General features: G+C 39.7%; 1 protein-coding gene across 2 annotated transcripts in view; it reads left to right on the forward strand.

The window, feature by feature from the left end:
• RELN (reelin) overlaps positions 1-19,606 on the forward strand; it is a 528,348-nt gene that overhangs the window by 450,538 nt on the left and 58,204 nt on the right. For both annotated transcript variants that reach the window (XM_047096965.1, XM_047096964.1), the window contains exons 42-46: positions 3,171-3,391; positions 6,043-6,190; positions 8,456-8,714; positions 9,574-9,823; positions 13,771-13,939. In XM_047096965.1, the coding sequence (XP_046952921.1) occupies positions 3,171-3,391; positions 6,043-6,190; positions 8,456-8,714; positions 9,574-9,823; positions 13,771-13,939 (1,047 nt within the window). The remainder of the gene's footprint in view (positions 1-3,170; positions 3,392-6,042; positions 6,191-8,455; positions 8,715-9,573; positions 9,824-13,770; positions 13,940-19,606) is intronic.

The following is a 19,606-nucleotide window of genomic DNA, read 5'->3' on the forward strand; positions in this document are numbered from 1 at the left end:
TCTCCAACTCAGTGACCATTCCTTGGTTTGTATTCAACATGGTACATAGTGACAGCACAAGCTAGATGCTAAAATATATATTTATAACCCATATTTAAATGACCCCTTTCTGTGCACCTTACTAGGCACCAGGTACCCAAAAAGTATATGAAATGTTTTCAGGTGCAGAAAGGACCATTTTTGCCTCCACATACAGTCCGTTCACATTTGAAGCATGAAGTATTGAGCTTTCATCGAGTTTTATTCACATCACCTTTGTGTACTTTTTGTCTAGAGTCTTTTTGTGGTTAAAACTTCCTAATTGCTTTTGCTTTACACACTTTCATAATGAGTCAACCAAAACCCCCATTTAATGAAAGCACTGTTGTGTGCTTGCAATTTTAAGTTTACGTTTAAAAAACAGGTCCTTTTGAATACCACTGGCTTGGGAGAACAGACGCTGACATTCATCAGGGAGGGTGGCAGTGAGAAATTTTCAAAATAAGATTTCAGCAGAAGGGAACCACAGTGGAACCAGACCCTTCAGCCCATTTATCATAGTGCTTGCAGTTTCCGTGTCAAGGCAGGTGAACAATAATAAATATCCAACCAAGGTGGTTCATTTGTATTCAGAACATTTGAATAAATAAGAAGTTCAAAAAAATCCATGTAGGCTTTTGTTCAAAGGAAAACTCTAGCCATTTCCCTCAGCTCAGCAGTCTGAAAGTTCAAAGGGTAGAAAGTGCTTCTTGCCAAGACTAAACTCTGACAAGTATTTTAAAATAAAATGTAATTATGAACTGGCATTTTGGGAGCAGCTCCATATAGTGGGAGTCTTGATATAAACAATGAAATTAGGGTTAAAATTATATGTGGGAACTTGACTCCATCTGCTTTACTATCTACTAAACTTTAGAAGCCTTATAAATACTTCTAAAATTGACTTCTAATTTCTGTTTCTCCTTATTTAATTCTGAATTTGGTTTCTATGATAACTGGAAATGGGACGAATTCACAGGGTACAAAAATGAGTGTGTATGCCATGTCTGTAGCCATGCCCTCAAAAGCAAACCCGTCTTCTTTGAACTGAGTTTTGTGTATAATAAAATACTAAACTATTTCTTGACTGCTACCTAAATATGTAGGTTATTTCCAAGAAGCTAACTTATCATCAACAATGTGATAGCACAATTTACTTACAAATAAAAGAGAAAATTATCTTTGATTTAAAAAGAAATTAAGATGGGGCACCTGGGTGGCTCAGTTGGTTAAGCATCTGGCTTCAGCTCAGGTCATGATCTCAAGGTTCGTGAGTTCAGGCCCACATTGGGCTTTCTGCGGTCAGCAGAAAGCCTGCTTTGAATCCTCTGTCCCTCTCTCTCTGCCCCTCCCCTGTTCATTCTCTCTCTCTCTCTCTCTCTGCTCCTCTGCTCACTCTCTCTCTCAAAAATAAATAAAGGGGTGCCTGGGTGGCTTAGTCAGTTGAGCGTCTGACTTCGGCTCAGGTCATGGTCTTACAGCTTGTGGGTTCGAGACCCACATCAGGCTCTGTGTTGACAGCTCAGAGCCTGGAGCCTACTTCGGGTTCTGTTTCTCCCTCTGTCTCTCTGCCCCTTCCCCACTCACACTCCGTCTCTCTCAAAAAATAAAAAAAAATAAAAAAAAATTTTTTAATATATAAATAAACATTTAAAAAAATAAAAAAGAAAATCTTTAAAATAATAATAAAAAAAGTAATTAAGAAATAAGAGGCATCTAACCAAACAAATTTGATTTTGTCACTCCTCTCTTTAAAATAATCTTGTGTGGGGCACCTGGGTGGCTCAGTCGGTTAAGCATCCAACTATAGCTCAGGTCATGATCTCACAGTTTGTGAGTTCAAGCCCCACATCAGCTGTGCTGACAGCTCAGAGCCTGGAGACTGCTTCAGATTCTGTGTCTCCCTCTCTCCCTGCCCCTCCCCTGCTCGCACTCTGTCTCTCTTTCTCAAAAATAAATAAACATTTAAAAAATTAAAAATTAAATAATCTTATGCAGTTCTCTGTTACCAATAGGATAAAATCCAAAAACCTCAGTCTGGCTCTTGAGGCTCTTCACAACAAATGACAAACAACATATAGTGTATATGAAACACTGTACTGGGCACCACAAAAGAGTCAAAGAAGAAAGAGGCATAGGCATTGGCCTCTAGGAGCTCAAAATTAATAGGGGAAATAGGTACACTTTTAAATATCTCCAGCTGGGATAACTATAATAATGGAAATTCTGTCAAAAATATGGCAGAGAGAGAAAGTAAAGGACTAGTTATTTCCCATATGACCCAGCAATTCTACTATCATTCTACCCAAAAGAATTGAAAACAGGTATTCAAGCAAATGCTTGTACACAAATGTTCATAGAAGCACAGTTCACAATAGCCAAAAGGTAGAAACAAACAGATGTCCATCAGCTGATGAATGGACAAAGAAAGTTGGTATACCCATACAATGGAATATTATTCAGCCATAAAAAGGAATGAAATCTGATACTTGCTACAACCTGGGTGAACTTCAGAAACATTATGCTATAAGAACAAAGCCAGACACTAGAGGTCACATATTGTATGATTTCATTTATGTGAGATATCTAGTATAGGTAAATCCATATGGAGAAAAAGGAGATTAATGGTGTCAGGAGCTGGGAGTAGGGTGGTATGGACAGTGACTACCGAATAGGCATAGGGTTTCCTTTTGGGGTGATGAAAATGTCTTGGAACTCCATAGAGGTGGTGGTTAGCTCACGCTGTGCATGTGCTGTCACCAGGTTATATGCTTAAAATGGCTAATGGTTACTTTTATATTATGTGAATTTTACCTCAGTTTACTAAAAAAAAAATTAGTTATGCAGAGTGTAGACAGATAGGGTGGAGACAGCTTCACCAAAGAAATCAATATTGAAAAAGGTGGAAGGTCAGTTGGAATTCGACCCAGTGATAGGATTGGGAAGGGCTTACAGGAAATAGGAACATAATTGGCAAAATCCTGGAGATTGAGGAATAGAGTTTGTGTTCTTGAAATGTCAACTCGTTTTTTCTACTTCTTGATTGTGGTTCAGAGGTGGTAACTGCCCACTACTCATTGATCAGATGTACTTACTTTGAAAGCGTATTGTTCTGTTCATTCCATTTTAAAAGACTTGTACCTCTTTTCCAGATCTGTGCGTTTCAGATGGTACCAAGGATTTTACCCTGCTGGCTCTCAGCCCGTGACATGGGCCATTGACAATGTCTATATTGGTCCCCAATGTGAAGAGATGTGTAACGGACATGGGAGTTGTATCAATGGAACCAAGTGTATATGTGATCCCGGCTACTCAGGTCCAACTTGTAAAATAAGCACCAAAAATCCTGATTTTCTCAAAGATGATTTTGAAGGTAATCACTTAAAATAAGTTCTATGTAGCTTTGAAAAAGAACTTACATATTAAATGCAGGTAATTAAAAGAAGTGATCATTGAGGCACCTGGGTGGCTCCGTGGGTTAAGCATCCAACTCTTTTTTTTTTTTTTTTAATTTTTTTTTTTAACGTTTTTATTTATTTTTTTGGGACAGAGAGAGACAGAGCATGAACGGGGGAGGGGCAGAGAGAGAGGGAGACACAGAATCGGAACAGGCTCCAGGCTTCTGAGCCATCAGCCCCGAGCCTGACGCGGGGCTCGAACTCACGGACCGCGAGATCGTGACCTGGCCAAAGTCGGACGCCTAACCGACTGCGCCACCCAGACGCCCCAAGCATCCAACTCTTGATCTCAGCTCAGGTCTTGATCTCATGGTTGTGAGTTCAAGCCCTGCATTGGGCCCCACACTGGGCATGAAGCCAACTTAAAAACAAAAAAAGTAATCATTAAGTTCCACTTTAATATTTCATTATTTATCCTTACAATTGAGACCACCCATGCCTTCAGTTAGTTCTGAATTGTATAAGGTTCTTTTTTTGAAACAATGGTCAGTGAGAATGAATAAGACCATGATTGAGAAAACTAAAGCTATTTTCACCACTTTTTCTATCACGTGTAATTTATGATTAATGATAATTTTAGAAAATGTTTCCCCACTGGATGTTATATGTAAGCAATGAACCACGAGAATCTACCCCAAAAACCAAGAGCACACTTTACGCACTGTATGTTAGCCAATTTGACCATAAATTATATATTTAAAAAAAAAAAAAGAAAAAGGAAGAAAAAATCTTGGGTAGAGGGAACAAGTTTCCAGAAATGTAAATTCCTGTCATTGTTTGTCATCAACTCAATAAGCAGCCTCTCATTGCTTTCTGTACCTTGGTTTTATACCTAGAATCTAATGTCATTATGTATGATGGTAATGTTATGACGTAGAAAAAAAGGATATAACATGATGATAATGTTATACTCATATAACGATTGAAATTATTCACAATTAATTATATCTATTGGAGATATACTCTGATAAAACAATGGAAAAATATTCTAAGAGAACGTCTTGAACTAATGTCATGGCTATGTGTTTTAGAGTAGTGAGATTAAAAGCTTTTTTTTTCTTTTCCCCAAGTTGCTTATAAAATTGTTATAATTATGGTTTTAAAGTACATTTTAATATTAGGTATATTAGGTATATCAATACGATGAAGTATGATGCAGCCATAAAAAGGAATGAAACACTGATGGATGCTACAACATGGATGAACCTTGAAAACATTATGCCAAGTGAAAGAAGTCAGACACAAAAGGCCACAAATCATATGACTTCATTAATGTGAAACCTCCAGGATAGTCAAATCCATAGAGACAAAAGGCAGATTAGTGATTGGCAAGGGCTGGATGAAGGGGAGGTGGGGGATGACTGCTTAATGGATATAAGGTTTTCTTTATGGGCGATGAAAAAGTTCTGGAGCTAGGTGGTGGTGATGGTTGCACAATGTGAATGTGAATATACTAAATGCCATGGAGTTGTTTGCTTTTAAAATGTTGGAGGGAAGCCTGGGTGTCTCAGTGGGTTAAGTATCCAACTTCAAGCTCAGGTCATGATCTCATGATTTGTGGGTTTGAGCCCCGCATCAGGCTCTGTGCTGACAGCTCAGAGCCTGGAGCCTGCTTAGGATTCTGTGTCTCCCTTTCTCTCTGCCCCTCCCCCACTTATGCTCGCTCTCTCTCTCTCTCTCTCAAAAATAAATAAACATTAAAATTAATAATAATAAGGGGGCCTGGGTGGCTCAGTCAGTTAAGGTCATGATCTCATGGTCTGTGAGTTTGAGCCCTGCATTGGTCTCTGTGCTGACAGCTCAGAGCCTGGAGCCTATTTCAGATTCTGTGTCTCTGTCTCTCTGTCTCTCTGTCTCTCTCTCTCTCTCTCTCTCTGTCCCTCCCCACTCATGCTTTGTCTCTCTCTCTCTCTCTCTGTCCCTCCCCACTCATGCTTTGTCTCTCTCTCTCTCTCTCTCTCTCTTAAAAAAACATTAAAAATTTTTAAATAATAATAAAATATTGGAAGAGATAAATTTTGTGTTGTGTGCATTTTACCACAATCAAAAAATTCTCTAGATCTAAGGTAAGTATCCAAAGAGATTTATAAGGACAGTATTTAGAATATATTAAATTACTCTGTAATGTCTCCCATTAAAACTGTGTTTTTTAAAAATATTTTATAACACCTGCCTGATACTGTCCTCAGAGTAGCAAAGATACAATCAAAAAGCCAGTGGAAAAGCTACATTATGCTCTTACTTTTGGCCAGAATCACTCTCTGACCAGCCAGTGTCATTTTCTGCAGCATAGAAGAGCAGAAAGGAAGGACACATCTGGCTAGACCATAGATACTCAGAAAAAGCCTTCTTCCCCCTTCTATCATGTGGACCCTTAAATTATCCAGCTAAGTTTAAACAATTCACACAAGCTAAACTGTTGAAGAGACCTCTTATCCCAAAATCTATGACTTCGATATTTATGACTTTGTATTTCAAAACTACATAAGGCCCTAGTCCTTTAAAAAAGAATATGCCTATATTTGCGGTCATAGGTAAATCACATTTACTGCTTTTTTTTTTTCAGGTCAGCTAGAATCTGATAGATTCTTATTAATGAGTGGTGGAAAGCCATCTCGGAAGTGTGGAATCCTTTCCAGTGGAAACAACCTCTTTTTCAATGAAGATGGCTTGCGCATGTTGACAACACGAGATCTGGATTTATCACATGCTAGGTAAACATTTTGGGATGCTATTGAGAAACCACATTGTGATAGTAACAGAACATAAGTACATCAGAAAAAAGCAGACATGTGAAGAGCAAGGCTATCCATGGGACATGCTGAGCTGCTGTCTTATCTAAGACTCCATTAAGACATGATGTACATAATTTCTATTCTAAAACAGAGAGCTTTGCAAAATAAACTAGATCAGAAATGAAACATAGCTAAACAGACAAAAGTTAATATCAAGACAGTGATGGTTATAAGACAGTGACTAGGAAATGACAATGTTTAACTTCCTTTCACTTCCAGAAAATAATGTTGCATCTTTTTTATCCACCTTCTAGAGAATACTTTTCATGAGCACTTGGACTACGTGGAAAATTATCTACACCATGCTTAGTAAAAGCTTAACTGAAATACCATGCATCCTCCAATTATTCACAATTGATTTTATATCCATTAGCAGTTTAAGTAAAAAATATTTGAAGTGTAGCCTTATTCTTTGTAAGCCTTTCTTTCCAATGATTTGCTCCTGCTTTCTAGGTACTCATTTTCTGACTTGAGCACAGCCACTGAGAAACAAACATTTTAAACTGGCTCAGAGGATTATGTCCTGTCAAGATGTATATCCCTTGATCACTTGACGAGCCAAAAACTTAGCCAGGAAAATAAAGAAGACAACTTAACATGTGTAAAATGGAACCCTGACCTATTTTTTGCAAGTGAACAAAGAAGTCGTGTTTTTGTTTTTCAGAACATTTCAGAGAATCTTAAAATGTATCTCAACATATTTTTCCTTCTCTTTTACCTAAATCTTTTATTTTATTGAATTATAAATTTGAGCATGCCTCATAAAAATACAATTCTGTGAGATAATCTTACTATTATAGAAAGCAAGTTTTATTTATCTTCATCCTATTTTAATGCATATGGTTTAATTTGATGCTTTTTATTTCAGATTTATCATTAGCAGCCAAGTTCTCTAATTTAGAAATTATTAGATCTTTCCAAAATAATTCTGACATAGATTTGTCCATAACTAAATTAATATAAACATTTCCCAATACAATAGACAATAGGCTAAAAGGCTTTTTTCTGTAAATGGTTATTGTTTTTATAGTTCTAAACGTCACTAGGCACTATGTATTTTTTTTCATTAATCCAGTGTTAAAAAGCTCCATTATTTATCTCATCTCAGTAGCATGCTGTGTGGGATTTGCATATATTGACCTCAAAATGCTCCATGTAAAATCCCAATGTTCTTGGGGTTATGAGATAAATGAGTGCCCAGTTAATGGAGATGGGGGAGGGGAGGAACCCATGAAGAATGCATGGTTTTATATATGGAACTGATAACTTTCATTATGAGCCCCAATATGCTGCCTGTGTTTGACATGCATACATAATTGGGTGTATGTGGTGGGTTACACACGAAATTTATTCTGCATTACCAGCTAGCATAGCGGCCAGACCAGGCACCAGCCGCTTGCCTGCCAAAGATAACATGTGAGCTAGTTTTCCTTGGCACCCCAGCTGGTTGCTGCCACTCTGTCCACCTCCCTGCCAGTTGGAAAGGCTGCCACTGGCTGGCCGCCATGATTCTCGATGGCCAGTCTCATCCATCCCAGACCCAGCAATAGTCAGAGGCTGGCACAGCCCACTATTACCACCACCCCACACTCACTTTCCTGCCCCTGGCACAAAAGACAGAAAAGAGGCCCAGGCTCGGCACACCTCTTCCAAAAGATGCCTGGTCTTTCACAAAGAGGTACTACAACTACTGAATTTAAATGTGTCTCCCCAAAACCAATAACATGAGATCTGAAAAACTGGTAAGACCTGAAAATGGATGATTTCGCCAATTAACGGCATAAACTACATTCATAGCATTCTTCCAGCTTCAGATACTAAGGACAAATTTGTCTTAAATAGATAGCAATACACACTCCCAAACTTGAAGAGGCTTTGGACCCCTCCCATCTTCTTATAGAGTAGCAACAGGATTGGGGAATGCTCAGTTCCCTCAGACTCTCCTCTGTGGAAGGGTACAAAATATAAACTTGAGAACAGAATTGCCTTTTTTTCATTTCATTAACTCTCTTACATTAACAAGGAAAATTGGGATTTGAAATGATTGCTTTAGACACTTGTTAAATCATCATATTCTTTAAAACCGTGCACTTTCCCCGTATTACCCTGTGTGCTTGTCTTATGTTAATAGTGTGCATTTCTCACTGAAGTGAAAAAATCTACAGTAAACTTTACTCATGTCAGATTCGTGCAGTTCTTCATGAGGCTGGGATGTGGTAAAGGTGTTCCTGACCCCAGGAGCCAACCCGTGCTTCTACAGTATTCACTCAATGGCGGCCTCTCATGGAGCCTCCTTCAAGAGTTCCTTTTCAGCAACTCCAGCAACGTGGGCAGGTACATTGCCCTGGAGATACCCTTGAAGGCCCGTTCCACTTCTACTCGCCTCCGCTGGTGGCAACCATCTGAAAATGGGCACTTCTACAGTCCCTGGGTTATCGACCAGGTCAGTCCACTCAGGATTAACTATTGTAATGTTTGGCACTTGAGCTGCATGTGGCCTACAAAGCATCCAGTCCGGCCCCCTCGCTCAGTAGAGGAAGCCCAGGACCAACAATTGAATGACCTGCCCAAAGGCATACAGCTAGATTAGATATGGCAGTTAGCTTCCTTTCCTTCTCTTTTCCTTCAATTGCCTGAGCCTATAAAAACCAGCAACACAACAGAAGGCCCAGGTCCTGCTCATAGAGAATTCTGCCATATGGATAGAGGGACTTTATCAAGTGTGATGCGAGGTTATAATTCTCTGAAAAGGAAAATGTGCAAATTAGCACTGGTACCACATGCAGTAGTTGACAAATCCTCGTTCCTAGCCTTTGAAGAAGAAATAAGTAAATCTTCCTAACAGCCTCATGGACGCTTCTAAACGATCTTCATACATAATAAAATGCATATCAAATAGATCTCAAAGAACCTGTTAACAAATGATAGAATCCATGCAAAAAATTGGAACTGAAATGCTTTAGGATACAACTGTCCTTAAATAGAAATTTCACATGGAAAATAATCACATGTAAGCCAACTTTTGCTTTCCCAGCTTGGGTGCATGTAGTTTCCAAAGGCACAATTTGGCCCATGAAGGCTGTGAATGGTTTTGTCAATACTTCAATTTGTTTTCTGTAGCTTCTTGCCAGATGGGCAAGCAGACCACATAAACAAAAGCATTCTGAAAGGCCCCAAACAGTATGCTTGCTGTATGATGCCAGTTTTGAGCAATCTGACAGATAAAAACAAACAAAAAGACTGAACTCGTCTCGTCTCTTGAAACCATATTAAAAATTTGTTTTCTTGAAAATACATTTCAGATTCTTATTGGAGGAAATATTTCTGGTAATACAGTCTTAGAGGATGATTTCATAACCCTGGATAGTAGGAAATGGCTGCTTCACCCAGGAGGCACCAAGATGCCTGTGTGTGGCTCTACCGGAGATGCCCTAGTCTTCATTGAAAAGGCCAGCACCCGCTATGTGGTCACCACAGACATTGCTGTGAACGAGGATTCATTCCTGCAGATAGATTTCGCTGCCTCCTGCTCAGTCACAGACTCCTGTTACGGTAAAAATTCCATTTCCGGGTAGAGGAACATTACCCCATTTCCAGGTAGAGAGAGAGAGAGAGAGAGAGAGAGAGAGAGAGAGAGAGAGAGAGAGAGATAATAACCCCTAATTTATCTCTTGTTGGAAAATCCAGAATTTTCTTGTACGATCAGATTTGCAGAATTAGAACTCTCATCACATAGAGAATGCCAGAATAAGCCATAGGATTTACACATAAATTTGCATTTGCATAGGTTTTAATTCATAGGGCTTTAGATTAGTCTGGTTACTGTCTTCTTTCCAACTCCCCAGGAATCATGACATTTTGTTGTTCCCATTTTGCCTTATACTTTTCACCATTCTAGGTCATAGCATATTCTAGGCCACCCTCATTGTGACCAGTTTGCATCCTCAAGGTTGTATACACACACACTCCTACTCACACATGACTTGCACACACACACACACACACACACACACGCACACACCTATCCTAGGAGATACAAAAACTGACATCATTGCATACTTGGAGCCTTCACTGGAATGCAAACCTGTTGGGATTCTGGTAGTCTTCCAGCCTTTTACCACCCCTTATCATTCTTCCTCCAAGAGATACAAACTAGAATGTTCACAAGGACCTTGTTCTGTTTTAGATTCTGGGGGGCCAACATCTGACAAATTTGGTTACTTCCAAGGTCTTACAAAATCCAGATTTTTCATATTTCTGCTAGTTTGAACTTAGTGGACATATCTTAAGGGGACTCCCAGAAGTGCAGCTTCTACCTCAGGATCAATTAGTCAGCACTAACCTAGTCAGCAGGGGTGGAACTTGGAAAAGTATAAGGTACCCATCTGTCTTCAATAGGTCTAGTTGAGGGGATACTTCCAAAAGTTAGAGTGCAATAAATGACAAAGTCAAGTGATCTGTGGATTGGTGTTGATGCCAAATGTGATGAGAGCTCAAAGGAGAGTGAGATGACCAATGGATGGCCAATCCAAGGAGTTTGGGAAGATTTCACAAAGAAGCTGTCTCAAGTGGGCATTGATGGTTGCAGTGGATTTGAAGAGTGAATAGAGAAGAAAGGACACCCCAAGCTAGGCTGGCAGCATAAGCAAAGAGACAGAGGTGGGGGTCCTCCTAGTCCATGCCGAAAGCCATGAGCAGACCTGCCTGAACAGGCAATATTTGCATCTAGTGGAGGAGAGGAAAGTGCTGATTTTGAAAATGGAAAAGGGTGGTAAGGTTCTAGATGCCTACTCCCTCAGTAGCATAAGAAATGGATGGGAACCGAAGGAGGTAAGCTATGACACAATAGGCCTGCACTAGCACCAGGACTGACACTCTACCCTCCTGTGTACTTTCTACTATAGGCTGGCACAGCCTCTTGAGAAAGGTTGAACTGAATGACAAAATCAAAGAGGAAAGCAGAGATGGATAAGCAGAGTTGCCAACTAAGAAGAGCCTTACAAGGCACATACAAGAATTTATAGGGGCACCTGGGTGGCTCAGTTGGTTGGGCATCTGACTTTGGCTCAGGTCATGATCTCACCGTTCGTGGGTTCAAGCCCCGCGTCGGGCTCTGTGCTGACAGCTCAGAGCCTGGAGCCTGCTTCCGATTCTGTGTCTCCCTCTCTCTCTCTCTCTGCCCCTCCCCACTCATGCTCTCTCTCAAAAATAAACATTAAAAAAAGATTTGAAAAATGTTTTAAAAAGTTTAAAAAAAAAAGAATTTGTACCTGACAAGGACATGAATAAAAGGACTCAAGTGCAGAGAAGCGTCATGGTGTGTTTCTGGGAGATGAGCCCAAAAGCTGATGAAAGTGGGTAGGCAAGAATCCCAATAAGGAAGCCCCAGTGGTAATCTCCAGAGGATGTGGCATGAAGAGAAATAGGATGGATAATATTGATGTGAGACAATGCAAACAAAAAGGAAAGAAGCAGAAAATCTCACAACCAGCTGACAGTTTGAACACAGGGTAAAGAAGAGAGAAAAGTAAAATTTCCAAAATAATTTATAAATTTTGAACCCAGAAAACAAGTGCAAAAGCATTGCCATTGATAGAATTTAGTAGTTAAGAGGGGCACCTGAATAGCTTAGTCAGTTAAGTGTCTGACTCTTAATTTTGTCTCAGGTCATGATCTCAGAGTTCATGGGATCAAGCCCTGCATCAGGCTCTGCACTAACAGTGCAGAGCCTGCTTGGGATTCTCTCTCTCTCTCTCTCTCTCTCTCTCTCTCTCTCTCTCTCTCAAAATAAATAAATAAACATTTAAAAGAAAAGAATTTAGTAGTGAAGAAAAGATGTTTATTTATTAGGGAAAATGGTGAGTTTTTCTTTAGTTGGGGTAGAAGTCGTTTTTTTTATTTATTTTTTTGTTTGTTTCAAGTTACTTACATTCTAGTTAGTTAACATATAGTGTAATATTGGTAGTAGAATTTAAGGATTCATCACATATAACACCCGGTGCTCATCACAACAAGTCCTAGAAGTAATTTTTAGTGGAGATCCCCTGAGTGAAGAGGACTTACAATATGGAAAGCAGGAACTTTTTCTATACTGTGCACCCACAATAGGCCAGCATCCGGTGCAATGCCAGGCTGAGCAAACATTTATTGAATTAATGAAATTGCTTGGAGACATAAAATTGGCAAATCTGGGCACACAGGTCATAGTTGAAGCCCAAGGAGTATACACATAAAACAGAAGACCAGAAATGGAGTCTGGAAGAATGCCCACAGCTGGGCTAGTTAGCACGGGAGTCACAGGAAAGAAAGAGAGGAGATTCAGAATAATGTCCTCCAAAAGAAAAGAAAGTTTCAAGAATTGGGGAATAATCAATAACATCCAATGCTGTAGGAAGAACAATGAAGACTGAGATGAACCATTGTATTTAACTAGAAAAGGTTGCTAGGAACCTCCCTGAAGTGAGTGGTCCCACACTGGCTGTGCATGACAATCACCTGGGGAGCTTTAAATCTCCTGATACCTTGGCTGTGCCCCAGAAGAGTGAAATCACAATCCCTGGGGGTGGGACCCTGGCATTAGTGGTTTCTAACGGTACCCAGGTGATTTCAGTGTGCAGCCAAGATTGAGAATCACGGCCTTAGAGGAAGCAATTTCAATAGGGAGGTTGGGCCTGAAGCAGTTTCCAAAGACTTAAAGAGAAATACAAAACCTAGAACATAAGTTGAATTTTTCAGAAGAAGAAAAAGAAAAGTATCTTTTCATAGACCCACAGCCTGACTGCCTTCTTTGGCACAAATTACAGGTCCTTCAGGTCCCTCCTGATACTTCTCTTATTTCCCAGTATATTCCACGACACAGCAGAGCAGGGTAAGAGCAAAAGAGATTTTGCAACTTGTAAGAAGTTTCACCTGTATCAGGAGCAAAACTGGCATTATTGGTCAGGATCCCTATTGAATGGTCAAATTTAGGGAAAGTTGCTCAGTTTTTTAAAAGTTTTTAAAAAGTAATCTTTAAAATATGTGGTTACTATGTTTGTATTTGTATGTTAACTATTAAATAGATACCATAGAGTTACAGTACCTCAAATTATATATAGTTTGTATAATTTTATAATATATTGTAACTATTAGATTAAACAATAAATATATATATATATATAACTATCATTACTGTTGCTTTAACTGCATATAAACAATGGTTTTCTTATGCTTGTTCTGAAAGTTTCTCACTATAAGGAGTGATTTAGGAAAATTTATGTTTCACTTGATCATACCCCCTTAAAAGAAAATTTATTTTAATCTGGAAAGTGAAAAATAATAACTAATATTGCATGGAAGGAAAAATCAAACCGGGAAACATTTCAAAATAGGAAACATAAATACGGAGGAAAAATCAAATTGACATCTAAGTGAAATTAAAACATAAGAAGATATAAATATTTACCGTTCCTGGGTCTACATACATGTATTTCTATTCAGAATGGTGTTTCCTGTTTCAGCTATTGAATTGGAATACTCAGTAGACCTTGGATTATCATGGCACCCATTGGTAAGGGATTGTCTACCTACCAATGTTGAATGCAGTCGCTATCACCTGCAGCGGATCCTGGTATCAGACACTTTCAACAAATGGACCAGAATCACTCTGCCTCTCCCTCCCTATACCAGGTATGGATGCTTCTGCATGTAGTGAACCCAAATCTGATATAATTTGGCATATCAGCTTTTAGGACAACAAGTTTAAATGAGATACATGCAATTTTGCTATTGATTGATGGTATTGCCAGCCATGAATGAACAAGGTGATCTTAGGAAGCAAAATAAGGGCACCTGGCTGGCTCAGTCAGTGAAGTATGCAACTCTTGATCTTGGGGTCTTGTGTTCAAACCCCATGCTGGGTGTAGAGCTTACTTTAAAAAAGGAGGAATAAAAAAAATAAGCAAAATAGAAGCCAGTTTTTGTGGTGACATTGTTGTGTTTTTTTTTTTTTTCCCAAAAGCCGGGCCTATACTGACTTTTATTTCTAACATTTTTAAAGAATGGCATATTCAAGAAAACAGTATATGGATCAGTGAGAGTCTCCGACTTGATTCACTTAAATTTAAAACAGGCACATTGCATACAGAATAGGTTTAAATGGAGTCTGTTGTTAGACTACCGTAGGTATAGCAGTGAGTGGTGTCATATCAATAGAGCAAATAAGTGTGTATTAAAATTATTGTCTGCTTTTGAAATTTTATTTTAAACAGTATCTCGAGAATTACCACCTGGAGCATTCTTTTATATGAAAAACAATTATGAATGTGTCATTCATTGAGTCCATAAGAAATGGTGGTGGCTTAATAAAATTGCCTGGAAAGTGCTTTATTTGAGTTATACAGAGAATTCACCTTGCCTACTGGATGGTGTTCCCTGACCTTCTCTCTTTTCACTATCCAAGGAGGTGCTAATCATAGGAAAGCTTTAAAATCTTGATGGGAAATTCTGTTCCCTCCCCCCCCCCAAAAAAATGGTAATCAGTTGTTGCCGTTAAGACAGAAGCAAAGCAACCAGTGCAATTATGTGGAACGGGAGTTACAGTCTGGGCTCATTATTGGTCCCTCGCTTCCCCACAAATGAAGAATGAATAAATCTTCCTAGCAAATGATCATAAAATTCAACTATTCATCTAGGACATAACTTTTCTTGGGATTATCATAAATGAGATGGTTTCAGTTACTAACAGCCTAAGGCCCCTCTACAATTGCTGGCTCAGAGCTACGAGACTATATTAACTGTCAGTAGAGTTGCCAAGTTTAAATGAGATACGTGAGATTTTGTTGCTCGTTAAAGGTATTGCCATGCATGAATTATTAAGGTGATCTTAATAAGTAAAATAGAAAAAAAAACTCCATTAAGGCAACAGTCTTTTAAGGCTTTATGAATTCTGTGAATTATTACCCAGCTACTTGGTAGCATTTTGCAAATAAAAGACATTCTAAGATTTACTCCAGCTAGTGATTATACCCTTGACTTTTCTACTCAAGAAAGGTAATTATTCCTCCTCTTTTAATATATCTTTTAATTGTCTTTTGCACCTACCCATAAGAATTTGGCCCTTTCAAATGATAAGCTGAGAAATCTGATGAGCATCCCTTTCCTCTTGTTACCATATAGAAAATATGCACTGCTTATTGTACTACCCTCAAAGCCCCTGTTATACAGTGGTCTTAAAGGTGGTCCTGCCTTGTAATAAGGCCTTGTAGATAATTCAGAAAGAAATGCACATGGATGGAGCCCAAGCCAGACCTACTTCTTATTGTGCTCTGCCCTATGCCAGAGATGAGGAGAACAGTGTGCGAGACTCAGAACACTTTGTCTCAAACACAACTTAGCATAACTATACTCTATCTGCTCTTATATCCAGCTACTTTTTAAATGTGGTACTTCCTTGTCTTGAGTTCAACTTACTGCCTCCACATTTGCAAAGTATTGCGACACCTATGTTTACTTTGCTCTCTAGAATTGAGAATTTCAGCTCGTAGCTCTTCCCTATAAACAAACATGATGCTGATGACTTAAAGCCATCTGCTCAATAGGGGTGAGGAGTGACAATGTGCCGGTGGTAGATTTGTCCACCTGTTCGCTTATCATAGGACCACAAGGCTAGGGTTCCAGTATTGTTGGCACAGTGGTAGTTAAGAGTCACCTGAGGTCGGTTATCCACAAATTGACATAAAATCATTACCCAAACTAAAATGGCCGGTAGTTACCAGTAGCAATTATTCATTCACTTATTCATTAAACAAATATTTTTTGAAGTGTTTAATTGGATGCTAGGTCTGTGTGAGGGGGATGAACTTACCCCTGCCTCAACAAATTTTCAGTCCAGTGGGAAAAAGAACTATTAACCAGAAACCAGCAGTAATCACAGAAGTAAATAAAAAATTCAGCTGTGGTAACTGATGGAGGACAGTTGCATGATGCTGAGAGATGATATGTCCTAGGGAGATTTGCCTTTATCAGGAGAGTCAAGGACCACTTTCTGGAGGAAAGCATAATTGAAGTAATAGATAAAGGATGGATAGGAATTGACTAAGGGAACAGTAGGGGGAGGTGTTCCAGGCAAGGAAAACAACCTATGATAGGAAGTAGCAGGCATATGTGAGACACTGAAAGAATGTATCAGATCTAAAGAGAGAGCGGAGTGAGATGGAGTGAGACCATGAAGAGCATTGGAGGTCTTACTGAAGATCTGGGGATGGTTACATAGGTGCTTAAAAGCCTGCTGAAGTTCCCCAGGAATAGGGGGACATGCTCAGATTTGCATCAGAAAAGCGTATTCTAACTGGAAAACAAATTGGGGAGGATACGAGTAGCTGTAAGGAGACTCTTCTAGAGGCAGTAAGTGCTGGAAGCTTGGAGTAAGGTGCAGGAGACATGAAGACAAGTGGAGAAATTCAAGAGGAATAGAAGTGATAAAATTAAGTTTAATGATGAAATGGACGTGAGAAGGGGAGGGGAGGGGCAATGTTGAAGATGACTGTGGTTTCTGAGTTGAACTGAATGGATGCTGCTACATTTCACTGGGAAGGGGGCCCTGAGAGTAAACATAAGAGACATTACACTCTGCTCCAGACATTTCTATGTTAAAACCTAAATAAGCTGCTATAGATCGAATCATAGTTTCTATTACTCCCATATACACTGCTTAAGTTAGATCTTACTACAGAGAAATAAATGAGTGGAAAGCATTGTGTTTTAGTGGAGAGTTCCAGCTTTTCAGCCCTGTGAGCTTTAAGGTAGTCATTCCATGTCCCAGAGTTGCAGGGTCTTCATGTGAAAAATGAGACTTTTTGCTGTATAAAAATCTAATAAATGGGGCTGCCAGGGTGGCTCAGTGGTTACGCATTCTGATTCTTGATTTCGACTCAGGTCACGGTTTGTGAAATCGAGCCCCATATCAGGCTCTGCACTGACAGCACAGAGCCTGCTTGGTGTGCTCTCTGTCCCTCTCTCTCTGCCCCTTCCTTGCTCTCACACTCTCTCAAAATAAGTAAACTTTTAAGAAATCTAATCAATGTGCATGGATGAGTTTGGGACATTGTAAGTATTTATAAAATGTAAATCATTTTTACATCTATGAGTTAACAACATAATCATACTTGTTAAGCATAGCACAAGTTTATTATCAGACTTTACCTTCAGTCAGACTAAGAAGTCTTCCTAAGCTCACTTAACAAGAGCAAACCCATGGTAATGGTAGGACACTGCCTTAAGTTCCTGCCCTGGAGGGGGTTACCATCTCATTGGAGAAAAATAGACAACTTAAAAATAAAACACGCTGTATATAATTGAGAGCTTCAATGAGGAATGGGCTAGAAATCGGAGACAATGTTGAATGCGGGAGTTAGAGAGGGTTTCATGGAAGAGATGGGTGGTGGCCTAAAGGATGGCTAGGAATTAGGTGGGTAAGGAGAAGGACATTTCTAAATTAGGGAAACAATGTGAACAGGGCTCATGGGCCCGGCAAGAGCCCAGGAGTTGCTGGTGAAGGCAGCGGGCTCATATCTGGATGCTCTGGAAAGTTGTTTGTTAGTGGAGTTGGCTTAACTATCACAGGCACTGAAGAAAGGTAGAGGAGTTTAGACTTGTTGGAAAAATGAACTATGGTGGATTTCGAGCTGAGAATATTCTTCCAAGAAAAAAACAATTGGGAGAACAGAGAGGCAAGTAAGAGAAAGTGGCAAAGGCATTGTGATAATGACTTCCATGAAGTCACAAGGGTCTGGGCTACAGCTAACAAGCAGGGGATGGGACGGATATTACAGGACATTTCAAAGAAAGAATTGATAAAACTCACTAGATTTTTCTCCCTTGCACCCATCCGGAGACGACTGTAAAGTTTGAAGCCCTTGAGAGTGGTGAGAAGTGGGGAGGAAGCAAAAGTTGATCCCAGGAGGGACAATGTGGCAAATTCAACCCAATGATGCTGAATTAAATGTGGGGACTAGAAATACAAATGGAAACATCCATTTGACAGAAATATGAAGTTCAGAGCCCAGGGAAAGATAATAAACTTTGGAGGCATGAGCATAGAGGTGATAGGCAAAGCTGTAAAACTGGAGCAGTTCAACTTGGGAGAGCATTCAAAAGGAAAAGAAAGGATCCTTAAATTTAGTAGCAGATTGAGTGGAAATAGTTCTTAAAGGGACCATGAGGATATACTCAGGGGGGTTTAAGAAGAATCAGAAGAACATGGTATCCAAGAGCAAGTAAGAATAGAATATCAAGTAGGAAGAGGTGGCCATCAGTGACACACGCTATAGAGTAATGAAAAAAAAGTTTCACAATAAATTTGCTAGATTTTTCCATAAGGAGATAGTCAGTGACCTTCAAAAGAAAAGTTTCAGTAAGATACTGGAAATAAATAAAGCTTGTCTGGCCCCAGAGCCCATGGGCTTAACCAGTCTATTAGTTCTACATTTAAAAAAAATTTTTTTTTTAATGTTTATTTATTCGTGAGAGAGAGACACACACAGAGCGTGAGTAGGGGAGGGGCAGAGAGAGAGGGCGACACAGAATCCAAAGCAGGCTCCAGGCTCTGAGCTGTCGGCACAGAGCCTGACGCGGGGCTCGAACCCACAGACTGTGGATCATGACCTGAGCCAAGTCAGCACTTAACCGACTGAGCCAGCCAGGCGCCCCTATTAGTTCTACATTTTTATTGCTTGCCTAAGAGATACAGCCCTCGAAGAAATAGGGAGAGAGAATGCAGGAGTTCTTGAGAGAGGCTGAAAAGGAGAGGAAGATACCAAAATCAATTTCATAGCCCCTAAGTTGAATCTGCCTCCTCCTGTTTACTAACCCCAGATCTAAAAATAACAGGTGGCTCAAGTAGCATGGGTTCTTGAAATGTCACCTGAGAAGGAGGGTAGGTCAACAGAAGGGCAGGTAACTCAAATCCACTGAGAAAAGAGCAGGGGGTGGGTGCTGCCACTGGAAGGCTCAGGTGTGACTTGGCTATTTTAAGTCACAGTTTGAAGATGATCCATTCCCTCCTACCAGCCCTAATGACCTAGCAATACCACTGTCTTTAAAGATTAACTGCAACACTTTGGAAGCCAGATGGTTTTAGCCACAGCATGGACACTACTTAATGTTTGTGGGAAGTTTACAGGAAAAGTGATAAGCACGAGAAAGGGCAAAAAGATTGTGGAAGGATTGGGATAATGGAATGGGGCTAGAGGAGTCTCTACCTGTTTGCAGGTAAACAGACTTAGGGAGGGAGGATATTTTCAATGATAATCCCAACTATAACTTCAAAGAAAAGATATTTTGCTAAGAAAACCAAAT

This window comes from Lynx rufus, unplaced genomic scaffold (genome assembly GCF_022079265.1).
Source record: "Lynx rufus isolate CCGP_SWC_20201006 ecotype Redwood Valley unplaced genomic scaffold, mLynRuf1.p SCAF_4, whole genome shotgun sequence".
Taxonomy (NCBI): domain Eukaryota; kingdom Metazoa; phylum Chordata; class Mammalia; order Carnivora; family Felidae; genus Lynx; species Lynx rufus.